Source organism: Pongo pygmaeus, chromosome 1 (genome assembly GCF_028885625.2).
Source record: "Pongo pygmaeus isolate AG05252 chromosome 1, NHGRI_mPonPyg2-v2.0_pri, whole genome shotgun sequence".
Lineage (NCBI taxonomy): Eukaryota > Metazoa > Chordata > Mammalia > Primates > Hominidae > Pongo > Pongo pygmaeus.
Window position 1 is genome coordinate 41796384 of NC_072373.2, and position 17051 is coordinate 41813434.

Sequence of the window (17051 nt, forward strand, 5' to 3'; positions counted from 1 at the left end):
GTGGAAAAAGCAGAGTCCAAATTGGCATGTGCCTTTTGGCAGTACTTTTATTAAAACAAAAGTGCTATATATATATATATAAACTAATTTGAAACACAACAAAGTTAACAGTGGTTGATAAGATTATAGATATTTCACTTTCCTAGTGTTTTTCAGTTTTCTTTTTCTATGTTGACCCTATGTTACATTTAGAATAAGGTAAAGAAAATGTATTTTAAAAATCAAACCTATATATCAATTGTTTTGTTCATAGAATTATGCAAGTAGAACTTGTATTACACAGGGTTTGTATGAGAGGATGGTGAGGAATTGGATGCTTAGTGTATAAACCTAAAATGGGTCTTATGGAATTATAGAGTTTAAATGTATTTAATACAGTTCTGTAACTGAGATGTACTGAAGACTTTCTGGGTTCACCAAACCATGGAATTTGCTCTTCCCTAAAATTTTCAAATTTTTGGCAAAGAATACAAGACATTGAGTGTGGTGGTATATCAAATAAACATCTTAGTATCTTGGATTATAAAATTCAGACACTATGACAGTAATTAAAGGAGGTATAATTAAGGGAATAGTAAATAGGAAACTCAATAAGGGGAAATTATTATTCCTGTTAATGTATGGTGTGAAAGAGCGATATGACAGACATGTTCTGTGACTCAATGCCAGCACTTATTTGTGAAAGCAGATAGTCTATTTATTTTTATCCACAACAATAGATATTTAAAATTCTCCATTTATTTTCAGGCTTGGGAGAAAGATACCTTTTTCTCATAAGAAAAATTATTATAAAGAATAGAAGAAAAAATATGGCTAGTGTTTGATTTCCTAGTTTCAGGTGTCAGATTAGATTCAAAGATCGGTATTTTATTGAAACTTTCTTTCAATCAGTAAAATTTCTATCCCTGGGGTTAATCAAGCCATTCTTAATATACTCGAGGACTTTCACATTAAATTTATAAAACAAATTTTTATTTGAGTTAACTGAAGCTTCATTTGAATGGTTCTGAGCCTTGTTTCCTATTTTTTGGGATAAATTCCATAAGTCAGGGTTAGAGTTTTCTTCTAACATCTCCAGTGCCAAAATCTGTAGTAAGTGTACAATGAATAGCTGGTAAATATTGGATGAAATAAATGCTTCTTGTGGTCAAGTGCATTTAACATATCTCTGCCAGTTCTCCTCCAGCATGAATTTATTAAATGTCCAGAAAGTTCTGAGAAATTTTGATTTAAATAATTTTAGACCCTAGGAAACAAATCGAGATCGGTCTGTAAAAGGGATGAGCTACAACTGTCTGCACAGCAAACTTTCCTAAATCAGGTGTTGCAAGCTTACTTGTGAAGTGGAGCTGTGGTCTATCCCTTAGCCTTGAGGTCATTTTGGTGACTGAGTTCAATGTCGACAATGAACTTCCTGAGGTCTTAACAGGGGTAGAACTTGAAGCCAAAGCTTTGAATGAAGTTGGTTTAGGAGATTAATGTTTCCTCCAACTCCCCCTAAAGATTTTGTCAAACTGCCACAGAGAAGAAAAAGAAAGAATGAGGATATGTGTGTTTGTGGACCAGGTTTAGAACAATGGGATCTCCTTTAAGGGGCTTATGAAGGGCAGTATGGATGGAGGCTGGTGTGCAGGGATGTCATTAAACTGTGGCCAACTCTTTTAAAATTTGATGTTAGGGCTGGGCGCGGTGGCTTATGCCTGTAATCCCAGCACTTTGGGAGGCTGAGGCGGGCGGATCACGAGGTCAGGAGATCTAGACCATCCTGGCCAACATGGTGAAACCCCGTCTCTACTAAAATACAAAAAATTAGCTGGGCGTGGTGGTGCACACCTGTAGTCCCAGCTACTCAGGGGGCTGAGGCAGGGGAATTGCTTGAACCTGGGAGGCAGAGGTTGCAGTGAGTCAAGATCGCGCCACTGCACTCCAGCCTGGTGACAGAGCAAGACTTCATCTCAAAAAAAAAAAAAAAAAAGAACCATGTTAGATGGTTCTTTGCCTCCTAATTAGTATACTCTATTTACATTATGCTTTTCAGGAGCAAGTGTAGCAGCATGAATGGGCCTCTATTTACACCTGCTAAGCAGCTGCCAGCCAACTGACCTTTATGTTTAGCTGTGTCTGATTTTCTTTCCTGTTACCATCAAGAGCATGTCTGTGGCATTACACATCAACACAGGGATTATGAAAACAATCAGGTACAGAACTATATTCCATAAGTAGATTTGCAAAATAAAGTATTTTATTCCTTTCTCAGTTAATGGTAGAGACAGAAAATTTCATTTAAGCATCATAAACTTCATACTACACACTTAAGTGTGACAAAAAAGCAAACAAAACAAAGAATGTTGGGACTAGCAATAGCTTCAGAGGGCAATTGGTGTCCAGCCACTGCTTTTCAGATGAAAATGTAAGGTCGCAGGTTAGCAGAATTACTTAATAATACAAGTTAGGCAATATAGTATTTTACTCATATTAGTATATACAGTATTTCTCATTATAACTGATGTAATAGAAAACGCCCTTTTGGCTTTCTTGCAATTAAAAAGTGACAGGTGAGGTTGCAGTAAGCCTAGATAGCACCACTGCACTCCAGCCTGAGTTACAGAGCAAGACCCTGTCTCCAAAACAAAACAAAACAAATCAAAAGTCACAGGCATTACATATTTATTAATCACATTGCTCATTGACCTACTCCATTCTGGAAAAAAAAAAAAAGAACACAGGATTTTTTTTTCTTGTAATGGGAAATTTTAATTCTAAAAAGGCCAATTCCCAATCACTTAGTTTCTAGTCCTCCTTTAAAAGTTACTTCTTCAAAATCCCAAGAAATAAAAGAGATTTGCTAAGATCCAACTAAGCAAAAGTCCTATCAAGGATCTTTACATATACTCACCACCTACTTGCTCGCCTTTCTTTCTTGGTGACCTAGCTGTATGTCCTTTGCCCATTTTTGTTGGGTGGAGAGAAGTTTGGTTTTTAATTTTTAAGTACTCTCTAAATAATAAAGCAATTAGCTTTTGTGATGTAAGTTGCATTTTTTTTCTTGCAATTTATCAGTTGATTTTTCTTAAGCTGGTTTTTTTTCCTTCTCTTCCATGATTTTAAATTGAAATTCAGGTTCATGTCTATCTCACTCCTTATATTGCTGTCAAAGTAAATGTGGCAAAATTCACCTTTAAAGCAACTATTAAACAGAATTACATAGAAATGAGCATTAGTCATATATAAAGCTATTATTAAATATCCAGAAATATTCTGATGTTTTCTAGAGGTCATTAGCATGGCCCATAATATCATAACACATTTTTGTTCTCTAAAGATGTGGACTGGTTAAAGAACACAAGGTCACTTATTTTAAAAATATCAGAACATATTTATTATTTTGATACATTTTTTAAAAGTTGTGTTTTAAAAAGTTAATTTAGTATATTCTGAATGCATACAAAAGTAAGCTAGTACTTTTATAATAACAATTATTCTTTCATTTCAATTTTTATTATGTTTTTTATATAGAACATAGCACAAAGTGCTTTTGAATTAAAGTTTAGAAAATATCGAAAGCGGCCGGGTGCGGTGGCTCACGCCTGTAATCCCAGCACTTTGGGGGGCCGAGGTGGGCGGATCACGAGGTCAGGAGTTCGAGACCATCCTGGCTAACATAGTGAAACCCCGTCTCTACTAAAAATACAAAAAAAGTAGCTGGGCGTGTTGGCAGGTGCCTGTAGTCCCAGCTACTCAGGAGGCTGAGGCAGGAGAATGGTGTGAACCCGTGAGGCGGAGCTTGCAGTGAGCCGAGATCATGCCACTGCACTCCAGCCTGGGAGACAGAGCCAGACTCCATCTCAAAAAAAAAAAAAAAGAAAGAAAATATCGAAAGCTTATTTTCCAAATATTTCTCTTGAGTAGTCTTAACCACTCTTCCCATGATCATTTCATGCCTTTCTAGTAAATTAATTTTTCTCCCTAGAGAAAGTAAAAACTGATATAGCGTATATTTCACTCTAAACTGTTTAAAATACTAGGGTTCTGCTCTATAAAATAAAAGGAAACTAAAGGGGAAAAAGTACATATGTAAAAAAACACATATGTGAAAGAAGATAGGCAGAAAATGAATCAAAATATTAGGAGTGGTTACCAGTAGGTAGCATAATTATAAGTGACTTATTTTTCATAACTTTCTGCATTTTCCAAGCTCTCCTTACTGAGCACATTCCATATTACAAATGTTTTAAAAAAGAACAATGACCACCTTACAAACCAGAAATTCCAGGCAACACCTTATTCCTTTAAGTAATCCAAACTATTTTCTATCTCCTAAATGCAGTCTTTTCCCCTGACTAGATACTGTGTGCGTTTAGCATGAGGCAGAAGGGTGGGGGTTTCATAGTGACACACACAAAGAGGGAGGCGCTTTGCTAGGTACTGGGGAAGTGGCAGCATCTTCAAGTGCACATGTCCGCATCTCTGTGAAGTCACTTCAAAGACTTTATGAAGCTCAGATTTGATTCTGTTGAAATCAATTGGCTCCTTTCCAACCAAAATTGTATTGGAGATGTTCTTCAGCTGTATAGTACTTTGTCAAGGAAGGACCCTGAAATAACAGGATGTTTTCATTTAATTAACAGCATGGTAGACAACTGAACTACCCAGAATTTACAGGCTGATAAGCTTTGGATATTTTCTAAACTTTATTCCACAATAATGGGAGTTGCTTTAGGAGGACAAGTTAGAACGTTTGGAGGGAAATGTTATAATTGTGGTCAAATTGGTCATCTAAAAAAGAATTGCCCAGTCTCAAATAAAAAAGAGCCACCTGACTTATGTCCAAGATGTAAAAAAGGAAAACATTGGGCTAGTCAATGTCGTTTTAAATTTGATAGAAATGGGCAACCATTGTCGGGAAAATGAGCAAAGCGGCCAGCCTCAGGCCCGGCGACAAACTGGGGCATTCTCAATTCAGCCCTTTGTTCCTCAGAGTTTTCAGGGACAACAACCCCCACTGTCCCAAGTGCCTCAGGGAATGAGCCAGTTACCACAATACAACAATCGTCCCCCGCCACAAGCGGCAGTGCAGCTGTAGATTTATGTACTATACAGGCAGTCTCTCTGCTTCCAGGGGAGCCCCCACAAAAAATCCCCACAGGGTATATGGTCCACTGCCTGAGGGGACTGTAGGACTAATCTTAGGTAGATCAAGTCTAAGTCTGAAGGGAGTTCAAATTCATACTGGTGTGGTTGATTCAGACTACAAAGGCGAAATTCAATTGGTTATTAGCTCTTCAATTCCTTGGAGTGCCAGTCCAGTAGACAGGATTGCTCAATTATTACTCCTGCCTTATATTAAGGTTGGAAATAGTGAGATAAAAAGAACAGGAGGGTTTGGAAGCACTGATCCGACAGGAAAGGCTGCATATTGGGCAAGTCGGGTCTCAGAGAACAGACCTGTGTGTAAGGCCATTATTCAAGGAAAACAGTTTGAAGGGTTAGTAGACACTGGAGCAGATGTCTCTATCATTGCTTTAAATCAGTGGCCAAAAAGTTGGCCTAAACAAAAGGCTGTTACAGGACTTGTCAGCATAGGCACACTCTCAGAAGTGTATCAAAGTACTATGATTTTACATTGTTTAGGGCCAGATAATCGAGAAAGTACTTCCCATGTTAAAAAACGTTTATTATCTTGTTTTGCTCTAATGGGAGTTCAGAAAAAATCAAAACTGACAATGGACCAGGATACTGTAGTAAAGCTTTCCAAAAATTCTTAAATCAGTGGAAAATTTCACATATAACAGGAATTCCCTATAATTCCCAAGGATAGGCCATAGTTGAAAGAACTAATAGAACACTCAAAACTCAATTAGTTAAGCAAAAAGAAGGGGGAGACAGTAAGAAATGTACCACTCCTCAGATGCAACTTAATCTAGCACTCTATACTTTACATTTTTTAAACATTTATAGAAATCAGACTACTACTTCTGTAGGACAACATTTTACTGGTAAAAAGAACAGCCTACATGAAGGAAAACTGATTTGGTGGAAAGATAATAAAAATAAGACATGGGAAATAGGGAAGGTGGTGACGTGGGGGAGAGGTTTTTCTTGTGTTTCACCAGGAGAAAATCAGCTTCTTGTTTGGATACTCACTAGACATTTGAAGATCTACAATGAACCCATCGGAGATGCAAAGAAAAGTGCCTCCAGGGAGATGGAAACACCAGTCACATGGATAGATAATCCTATAGAAGTATATGTTAATGATAGTGTATGGGTACCTGGCCTCACAGATGATCATTGCCCTGCCAAACCTGAGGAAGAAGGGATGGTGATAAATGTTTCCATTGGGTATCGTTATCCTCCTATTTGCCTAGGGAAAGCACCAGGATGTTTAATGCCTGCAGTCCAAAATTGGTTGGTAGAAGTACCTACTGTCAGTCCCATCAGTAGATTCACTTATCACATGGTAAGCGGGATGTCACTCAGGCCACGTGTAAATTATTTACAAGACTTTTCTTATCAAAGATCATTAAAATTAGACCCAAAGGGAAACCTTGCCCCAAGGAAATTCCCAAAGGATAAAAAATACAGAAGTTTTAGTTTGGGAAGAATGTGTGGCCAATAGTGTGGTGATATTACAAAACAGTGAATTCGGAACTATTATAGATTGAGCACCTCGAGGTCAATTCTACCACAATTGCACAGGACAAACTCAGTCATGTCCCAGTGCACAAGTGAGTCTAGCTGTTGATAGCGACTTAACAGAAAGTTTAGACAAACATAAGCTAAAAAATTACAGTCTTTCTACCCTCGGGAATGGGGAGAAAAAGGAATCTCTACCCCAAGACCAAAAATAATAAGTCCTGTTTCTGGTCCTGAACATCCAGAATTATGGAGGCTTACTGTGGCCTCATACCGCATTAGAATTTGGTCTGGAAATCAAACTTTAGAAACAAGAGATCGTAAGCTATTTTATACTGTCAACCTAAATTCCAGTCTAACAGTTCCTTTACAAAGCTGTGTAAAGCCCCCTTATATGCTAGTTGTAGGAAATATAGTTATTAAACCAGACTCTCAAACTATAAGCTGTGAAAATTGCAGATTGTTTACTTGCGTTGATTCAACTTTTAATTGGCAACACCGTATTCTGCTGGTGAGAGCAAGAGAAGGCGTGTGGATCCCTGTGTCCATGGACCGACTGTGGGAGGCCTCGCCATCCATCCATATTTTGACTGAAGTATTAAAAGGCATTTTAAATAGATCCAAAAGATTCATTTTTACTTTAATTACAGTGATTATGGGATTAATTGCAGTCACAGCTATGGCTGCTGTGGCAGGAATTGCATTGCACTCTTCTGTTCAGTCAGTAAACTCTGTTAATGATTGGCAAAAAAATTCTACAAGATTGTGGAATTCACAATCTGGTATTGATCAAAAATTGGCAAACCAAATTAATGATCTTAGACAAACTGTCATTTGGATGGGAGACAGGCTCATGAGCTTAGAACATCGTTTCCAGTTACAGTGTGACTGGAATATGTCAGATTTTTGTATTACACCCCAAGTTTATAATGAGTCTGAGCATCACTGGGACATGGTTAGACGCCATCTACAGGGAAGAGAAGATAATCTCACTTTAGACATTTCCAAATTAAAGGAACAAATTTTTGAAACATCAAAAGCCAATTTAAATTTGGTGCCAGTAACTGAGGCAATCGCAGGAGTTGCTGATTGCCTCGCAAATCTTAACCCTGTCACTTGGGTTAAGACCATCGGAAGTACTACGATTATAAATTTCATATTAATCCTTGTGTGCCTGTTTTGTCTGTTGTTAGTCTGCAGGTGTACCCAGCAGCTCCAAAGAGACAGCCACCATCGAGAAAGAGCCATGATGATAATGGCGGTTTTGTCGAAAAGAAAAGGGGGAAATGTGGGGAAAAGAAAGATCAGATTGTTACTGTGTCTGTGTAGAAAGAAGTAGACATAGGAGACTCCATTTTGTTCTGTACTAAGAAAAATTCTTCTGCCTTGAGATGCTGTTGATCTGTAACCCTACCCCCAACCCTGTGCTCCCTGAAACATGTGCTGCGTCAACTCAGGGTTAAATGGATTAAGGGCTGTGCAGATGTGCTTTGTTAATCAAATGCTTGAAGGCAGCGTGCTTGTTAAGAGTCATCACCACTACCTAATCTCAAGTACCCAGGGACACAAAACACTGCGGAAGGCCGCAGGAACCTCTGCCTAGGAAATCCAGGTATTGTACAAGGTTTCTCCCCATGTGATAGCCTGAGATATGGCCTCATGGGAAGGGAAAGACCTGACCTTCCCCCAGCCCGACACCCATAAAGGGTCTGTGCTGAGGAAGATTAGTAAAAGAGGAACGAACGCCTCGTTGCTGTTGAGACAAGAGGAAGGCATCTCTCTCCTGCTCATCCCTGGGCAATGGAATGTCTCGGTGTAAAACTCGATTGTATATTCCATCTACTGAGATAGGGGAAAGCCACCTTAGGGCTGGAGGTGGGACATGCGGGCAGCAATACTGCTCTTTAAGGCATTGAGATGTTTATGTGTATACATATCTAAAGCACAGCACTTAATTCTTTACCTTGTTTATGATGCTGAGATCTTTGTTCACGTGTTTACCTGCTGAACTTCTCTCCACTATTATCCTATGACCCTGCCACATCCCTCTCTCCAAGAAACATCCAATAATGATCAATAAATACTAAGGAACTCAGAGGCCGGTGGATCCTCCATATGCTGAACGCCGGTCCCCTGGGCCCCCTTTTTTCTTTCTTTATACTTTGTCTCTGTTTCTCTTTCTTTTCCAAGTCTCTAGTTCCACCTAACGAGAAACACCCACAGGTGTGGAGGGGCAACCCACCCCTTCAGCATTCCATATAAATTACACGGTCATTAGAAGTGTTTATTGCCCTCTGTGATGGCTGCTATGTAGGACATAGAAATTATGGCATAAATGGAGACATTAGTAGAAAAGAGAGAGATTAATGATTAACTTGACCTTTTCCTTTTTTCATTTTGTCCAAAGAAAAAGTGTTCTCAGAGTTGAGCTACTAAATAAAGAGCCTCCTTCCATTCTAGAAAACGTACAGGTCGCCCATAACAGAAGAAATGTTTTTTTGATTCTGTTGTTCTACACCATGGTGGTAGCAGGGGACAGAAATAGGAACTGGTCATCTTGGAGGGGTCAGCTTCAGAAAGCATGTCCTCCTCTTCTACTTACAGTTAAGAATGAGCTGCAGTAGTGGATTTAGTACAAGGTATCCACGCGCTTCCCCAGCCGTGCTGAAGCCTCTCATTTTTTAAGGCCAGGAATGGCGTCCTGCTACCAAGGGACAGGCCCTCCAGCTCATCTGTTCCCCGGTTATTACTGCCACCAGATTCCTCATCTTTGTTCTCCTTCCATTTCACAGGACTTCCCAGCATCACCTGTTACCTGTATTCCTCCAAACACTCTCATGTCCAACACACAGCTATGTCTTTGGAGCCTGCCTCTTTACTCCGCCCCAGAACAAGGTGGGCACAAGGTCTTAACGCTTGGCACAGATTCTAACTCACTTCTTGACTAGCATATTTTGCCACAGATGATTCACTTTGTTCCCGTGGAACACTGTGGTCAAAATTCCAATCTTAAAAGGGAAAGTTGAAACAAAATTTTTAAGGACTTTATACCTACCGAAAAGTGATCAGTGGTCAGTGTACACAATTTGAGGTGTACTTTGATGTAAGAGTATTCCAAAAAGTTGAGGATAAATGAAATTTTCATAAATTAATTTTGTCAGGCCTCTGAGCCCAAGCCAAGCCATCGCATCCCCTGTGACTTGCACGTATATGCCCAGATGGCCTGAAGTAACTGAAGAATCACAAAAGAAGTGAAAATGCCCTGCCCCGCCTTAACTGATGACATTCCACCACAAAAGAAGTGTAAATGGCCGGTCCTTGCCTTAAGTAATGACATTACCTTGTGAAAGTCCTTTTCCTGGCTCATCCTGGCTCAAAAAGCTCCCCGACTGAGCACCTTGCGACCCCCACTCCTGCCCGCCACAGAACAAACCCCCTTTGACTGTAGTTTTCCTTTACCTGCCGAAATCTTATAAAACGGCCCCAACTCTATCTCCCTTCACTGACTCTCTTTTCAGACTCAGCCTGCCTGCACCCAGGTGAAATAAACAGCGATGTTGCTCACACAAAGCCTGTTTGGTGGTCTCTTCACACGGACGCGCCTGAAAAATTTCTCAATTGATTAACATGCTCAGTTGATTACTGAACATTTCTCCTTTGATTATACTCAGAGATTGGGGAGATCTTTAAAAAATTGTCTCTATTCATCAGAAGTTAATTTAGCATGGAAAAGAAAACACACATAAGCACAATGTATGGCACATTGTAAGTGGCTAAGAATGTTTGAAGAATAAGCAACTACATGAATGCAATAGAGTTAACAGGCAAAAAACAACACATGAAATGTCAATTGCTATAGGTTATGTACAGTTATAATGATGGGAAAAATGTTTGTCATTTGGTAAAAAAAGCAGGATTCAATATTGCGCAATCAATATAATCTCAAGGTGTATATGCAAATGTACAATAATATGCAAAGAAGCTTAAGAATACTACCAGATAGAGATTATTGCAGGTAATTTTTATATTTTTTATATTTTCCCCTATTTCTTGTTTTTAATAATGATGAGATATTACTGTTAAAATAAATTAGTTTATTTTTTAAATGGTGTAGTCAGGAAATGTGAGTTTCAAAGAGAGACATCATTTTGGACTAGAGTTGTTTGGGAGAGCATCTTGGTTGATTGAATTCAGAGCTGGAGCTGGGTTCAGGGAATTTAGATAGAAAGAAAGGTGGAAAAGTGTTTTAGGCAGGTAATCTGACAGGAATGAGGCTAAATCAAATAATTTATCATTGTGGAATATTTTTAAAATGAACTCTTGTAAAAATGGTTGTTGTTCTTCCAGTCTGCTGTTATTTTGTCTGTTTGTAAATGAGTGGCCACACAGCTGGCCCTGAATCAGTTCTGCCTGACTTTTCCCCCATAGCACTCTGATAGTAAAGGAAAATGAATGCCTCACACAAGAACTTTGGAGACATAGCCTAAAGCATCCCTGAAAGCACAATATTTTCTGTCTTAGTTTATCTTTTTTTTTTTTTTGAGACGGAGTCTCGCTCTGTCGCCCAGGCTGGAGTGCAGTGGCGCGATCTCGGCTCACTGCAAGCTCCGCCTCCCAGGCTCACGCCATTCTCCTGCCTCAGCCTCCCGAGTAGCTGGGACTACAGGCGCCCACCACCACGCCCGGCTAATTTTTTTTTTTTTTGTATATTTAGTAGAGACGGGGTTTCACCATGTTAGCCAGAATGGCCTCGATCTCCTGACTCATGATCTACCCGCCTTGGCCTCCCAAAGTGCTGGGATTACAGGCGTGAGCCACTGCGCCCAGCAGTCTTATTTTATCTTAAACTTCCTGCATTATTTATTTGTCTTTTGCTCCCTTATAAATGTGTTTGTGTTCATGTTGAAATAACGCAATTTTTATTTGAACTATTGGAGTAACATTAGAAAAATATATTCTCTAGGAAACCATGCCATTTTCATCTTATGATTTTTATATCCCCTTGGTATAATAGCATTAGCCATGTATCCCCCAGTGTATACAAATGCCCATTTGAGAAGGATCAGGCCAGATAAACATTAAAGCTTCAAAAAGTAAAATATCAATTCTGAATTTTAAAAAAACAATGCATATTTCATTTGTTTTCATAAACAGTAATGACAAGCTAGAAGCAAAGCAACTAGGAAGACAGATAATAAACAGGGCATTGCAAATTCATTTCTATTATAGGAGAAAATAGGACATAATCTGTAATTTTTTGTTTAGAAAAGTTTGAATTGCTTCTACTTATATTTTGGTTAACTATAAAATAGCTTTTCCACTTCCTTTCCTTTTCCTGGGGCCCCTTCTACTGTCCTCTTTGAATTTAGGATTTCTGATATATGTAGGTGTAACGTGCCAAGTTTAGATTAATGCACATGTATATGAGAAAGAAGTAGGACATAAAGAAAGGAAATTTAGTAATGATTGTGGTGCTTTTGCTTCTGCTTTCTACAGGACTGGCCTAATTCTGTTCTAGGGCATATGGTGATCTTATTCCTGAAAATGTCCCGAACACCTATGGGTAGGACATTTTAGGATTCTTGGGCATAGCCAAAGTAAGCCAGAGCCAAATAAATTGCTCTGAATGTTAAAGAAAAATGGAGTTTTGAATTTGCAAGGAGCCCGAGAGTCTGAATGCCTGTATTTACTGCATACCCTGAGAATGCAGTAAAGATTTGAACAAAAGAGAGGAGTATCCAATGAGAGAGAGGCCTGAGAAGAGGATGGAAAGCCCAGGTTAAAAGGGGAACTAGCCAGTGAGAAATTTCTCATAGTATGATATAGTTCAGGGGTTAGCAAAGTCTTCCACTAAAGGGCCAGATAGTAAATACTTTTGGCTTTTGGGGTCTCTGTTGCAACTACTCAGCTCTGCTGTTGTAGTATAAAAGGGAGCCAGAGACAGTAGACAAACGATTGGGTGTGGCTGTGCCCCAGTAAAACTTTATTTACAAAAACAAGTGGCCAACTGGATTTGGCTCACAGGTGGTAGTTTTCAGGTCCCTGGTGTACTAGTTACTTTTCAGATCAGTGATTTCTAATATTGATATATACCACTTTTGATAATGGTATAATTTCCCTTTTCACCCCAAATCTTTAGCAATGTGTACTACACAACAGCTTGTAGTAAGCCTGCTTTGAATAGGTAGAATGAAAGGTTAGGTATTTAATAAGCCCAAGGGAATGAGGACCAAAAGAAGGAGCAGTCAAAGAGGCCAAATGAAGTGGAGAATTCAATGGAAGTCAGAAATCAAGGGGTTGGAGGCTGGGGAGGTAAAGCGAAAGTCTCCAGAGGACATTAAAGTGACTCTGTGCATTTAAGGGAAGCTGGAAGACTTGGAGGTACAAGCAGGCAGCAAATTCTTGGGTTCCACAAGAAAAAGAAAAGCATACTACTTCTCAAAGTTTCATAGCATAAATACAGGAAATTATAGGAATGCTTTGAAAAAGTAGTGACTGTGACTGCACTGACTTAGAGTCATCACCCCAAATCAGTGGAAATGACAATAAAAATCCAATAAAAAAAGGAAGTTTCCAGCTCCTGAAGTATTTTCTAAATTCTTTGGTATCAATGACCTACCTAGTGCAATATCATATTCAAGTCCTGTTTCCATTTTTGGTATGTGAGTTGTTGAAAACATTTTGAATTCAGTATGTATATAGGTACCTGCTATTTTCTTCATTTGTTTGCAGAGTTCGGGGATGAATGCTGCTGCCTCCTTGAGAATGTAAATGGATAGCCACTTCTTTAGGTTTTTCATGTGCATTATTGCTAATCGGCAGAAGAAAAAAATAGAAAAAGTGTCTTAATCGTTTAAGTATCTGTTTTGAAAGAAATTAGTAATTTGCATTTTGAAATTTAAGGTATTATTTGCCTTAAGTTCCTGATACCTTTGCAAGATGTCTGAAAGGAAAATCATAACCAAATCTCATCTTTTAATACTAAGCAAAAACTTAGATTAGAAAATAATACTAAAATCATCCTATATTTTCTGTCAGAATACTCTAAATTTTTTATAGGCAGATGTCCATGCCTTAACACATTTCACTATTTCTGACATAATTTTGATTAGTAAATAGGATTTACATCGAGATTTTGACACTTAAGCTGCACAACATGAATCACTTTGCACTGCAATGTTACACGAGGCTTCCTTTTTCTCCTATAGTGAAGATATACGTTCTGTTTTCTGTACAAGCAGTACCCATAGTTAGGGGAGCAGCGGTAGCTGTCATGAAGGTATTTAAGAACTAACAGTAAAAAGAAATATTTACTCACTTTTTAATATCAGTAATAACAATCATGTGTAAATAATAGCTAACATTTTCTGACATGCATCATAAATGAGGCACTATGTTAAGTAAGGTAGGAACTATTATTATCTCCATTTCACAGGCAAGGAAAATGAAATTTACTGAGGATAAGTATCTCGCTCAGGGTCTCATAGAGAGTGAGTGACTGTGAACACAGGCCTTAGCAGTTGCAAAGCCCTCACCCTCACTTGGTATGGTACACTGCCTCTTTAGGGGTTAATAAACACTTCATCTTTTATCAATGAAATGATAAAACAGTACCAGTACCTGGAGATTTTATGTATGAGTTGGTATTAGGGATTTTAGAATGGAAGCTTGAAGTTAACTCACTTCAACATGTACCACTGTTTCCTCATCACTCAGTTATTCTTTACCCTCTTATGGAAATTAGAATGACAGCATCACTTGAGAAAAAGAGGCAGACTGCTTCAGGGGACAGAGTTTTCACAGGACAGGGAAGGCACACTTGAGATCCATGGATGAGGAAGAGTGGAGGGGTATATAGCCAGGTGGTATGACCTTCCAAGGAGTGGTGATTAAGTGGTAAGATGAGTAGTGTTCTGAAGGTGGTCTTGGGTGTTGACTGGTACATGGGGTTTTGGAGAATATGATCTCGGTGAGTATATGTTGAATGAAGAGCTATCTGGTTAGTTACTGGTGGTTAATGTGAACATAGGAAAATTCAGGGAGGCTTCACAGAGGATGGCCTTAAGTATTTTATCATTCCAAGCATCACAACAATGGAAACTTTGAAATTTTGACTGTGGACAAGGCTGTTTTGTGTAGAAATGGGAGTGGGTACGAGGCAGTAACAAGAGGCAATAATGGGCTCTGAATGAAGAAGTCTAACCAGTATTATTCCTCAGTGATGAGTGCATGACCTATCTTATGACCTATCTTATTTAACATTATCACAAATTATTGTTGTAAATACACAGTGAAATATCAAAATGTGCAGGCAGCATATTTTTAACTAGTGAAATAACAAGGCAGTGAGATTAAATCACAGGAAGAACTTGCCAAGTCTGTGTGAAACACCAGGAAATCTCAATATGGAAAGATACCCTTAAAGAAATACCTTAATTTTTCATAGCCTAATAACTCAGAATAAAGAGTAAAAAAAAGAAGAGATTGCATACTGTTCTCTAGAAAGATACTTGTTCAATATACCAGAGTAGCTAAAACAAACTCAGTAAAATATAGGAGAAAAAGAATATTGAAAGAAAAAAGGAAAATACTTTAGGTTTGTACTATATACAGTTCTGGATACTGAATTTCAGTAATATAGAGTCAGATTCAGAAATGGCAAATAACATTGTCAAAATACTAGCACAAAGAGTTCAAGATTTCCAGTTAAATATTCTGGACTAAAGGCCTAATTCCTAACAACTTCCTACTGGCTTTAAACAAGCCACTGAATTTCTTTGAACCTAGAGTGTTTTATGCTTTGGGATAACAATATGATTGGGCCTACCTACCTCACAGAGTTGCTTTGAGGACCAAAGAAGATAATAAATGGTAAATAAACCTATAAATAAACATGTTAACTCTTTTTGTAAATACATTAACCATTGCTACTCTTATTATTAATTTTGACTGCTGTACAAGTAGAGATTAAAAAATCATTAAATAAAAATTGTTTTGGGTGGATATAGGTGGTCCCTGCTCACAGGGGATCATAGTCCAGGGAGCAGGGATGGTGAGGAGTATAGCAGAGACCAAGAAGGCAAGAGATAGTGGTAATAGTGAGTGGAAAGGCCAAGCTGGAGAGCACAGAGGAAATGGGCAGAGTAACTAGGTATTCTTAATCAGGGAAAGCTGAGGATTGAGAAGGCACATGAAATCAAGTGTGATACCGTTTAAGCATATGTGCTTACCAAATGCAGTGTTGGTACGATGGACTGAATGTTTGTATCTTTCCAAATTTATATGTTGAAAATTTATAGGATCTAATTACTATAGGATCTCAAAGGTGAGACCTTTGAGAAGTAATTAGATCATGAGAGCAGAGCCCTTGTGAATGGGACTAGTGCCCTTAGAAAAGAGACCAGGAGAGCTCCTTCACTCCTTTTCTCTGATTTGAGGACATGGAGAAAAGACTGAAGTCTATTGACTAGAAAGCCAGCCCCACCAGACACTGAATTTGCAGTTGCCTTGATCTTGGACTCTCTACCCACCAGAACTATGAGAAATAAATGCTTGGTTTTTAGAAATGAAATAATGTTTTTTAGGGACAAGTTCTTGCCATGTTGCCCAGGCTGGCCTTAAACTCATGGGCTCAAGCAATACTCCTGCCTCAGCCTCCCAAATAGCTGGGACTATAGGCGGGTACCACTGTACCCAGCTTAAATGCTTATTGAATCCACCCAGTCTATGGAGTTTCTGTTATAACTGCCCAACTATATATACCAACAGACTGAGACAGTTGGTATGTTAGAACAAGGAGCAGCCTTGAAACCTGGAGTAAGTTTAGGACAAGTTAAAGATGCACTGTTTAACTTGGTAGAGAATTAATTAGAGCAGAAATTTCCCCTTGTGGTAACACTCTTAGTGGTGTTTAGCTCACTCATTCATTTGATAAATATTTATTGAGACTCTCTTTGTCCCAGGGACAGTTTAGATTGGTTATGTATCCATTGGTGAAGATAGGACAAAAATCCCTGACTTCATGGAGGGAGAGAGAGAATAAACATGGAATGTAATTATTTAATTAATTATAATAAAAGAGAATAAGTCTATGAAAAAAATAAAGCAGGATAAGAGAGACTGGGAATGTGGGGGTGGGGTCATGTCATCTTTACTAGGATAATTAAAGTAGACCTACTTGAGGAGCATTTTAAAGAAGGTGAGATCATTTCTGTGTGTGTATTCCTTATATTTCTGTATCACTTTAGTTTCTTTTCTTGTTTTATTTTATTTTATTTATTTAATTAATTAATTAATTTATTTATTTCAGATAGAGTTTTGCCTTTGTTGCCCAGGCTGGAGTGCAGCAGCACGATCTCAGCTCACTGCAAACTTCGCCTCCTGGGTTCAAGCGATTCTCCTGCCTCAGCCTCCTG

The 17051-nt window shown here is 38.6% G+C and overlaps 1 protein-coding gene across 1 annotated transcript in view; it reads right to left on the minus strand.

Moving 5' to 3' along the window:
* Window positions 1-2276: 2276 nt before the first annotated feature.
* CR1 (complement C3b/C4b receptor 1 (Knops blood group)) overlaps window positions 2277-17051 on the minus strand; it is a 164629-nt gene continuing 149854 nt past the window's right edge. The window contains exons 59-60 of the mRNA XM_054485890.1: window positions 13343-13447; window positions 2277-4594 (exon numbers count right to left, since the gene is read on the minus strand). Of these exons, the coding sequence (XP_054341865.1) occupies window positions 4582-4594; window positions 13343-13447 (118 nt within the window). The 3' untranslated portion in view covers window positions 2277-4581. The remainder of the gene's footprint in view (window positions 4595-13342; window positions 13448-17051) is intronic.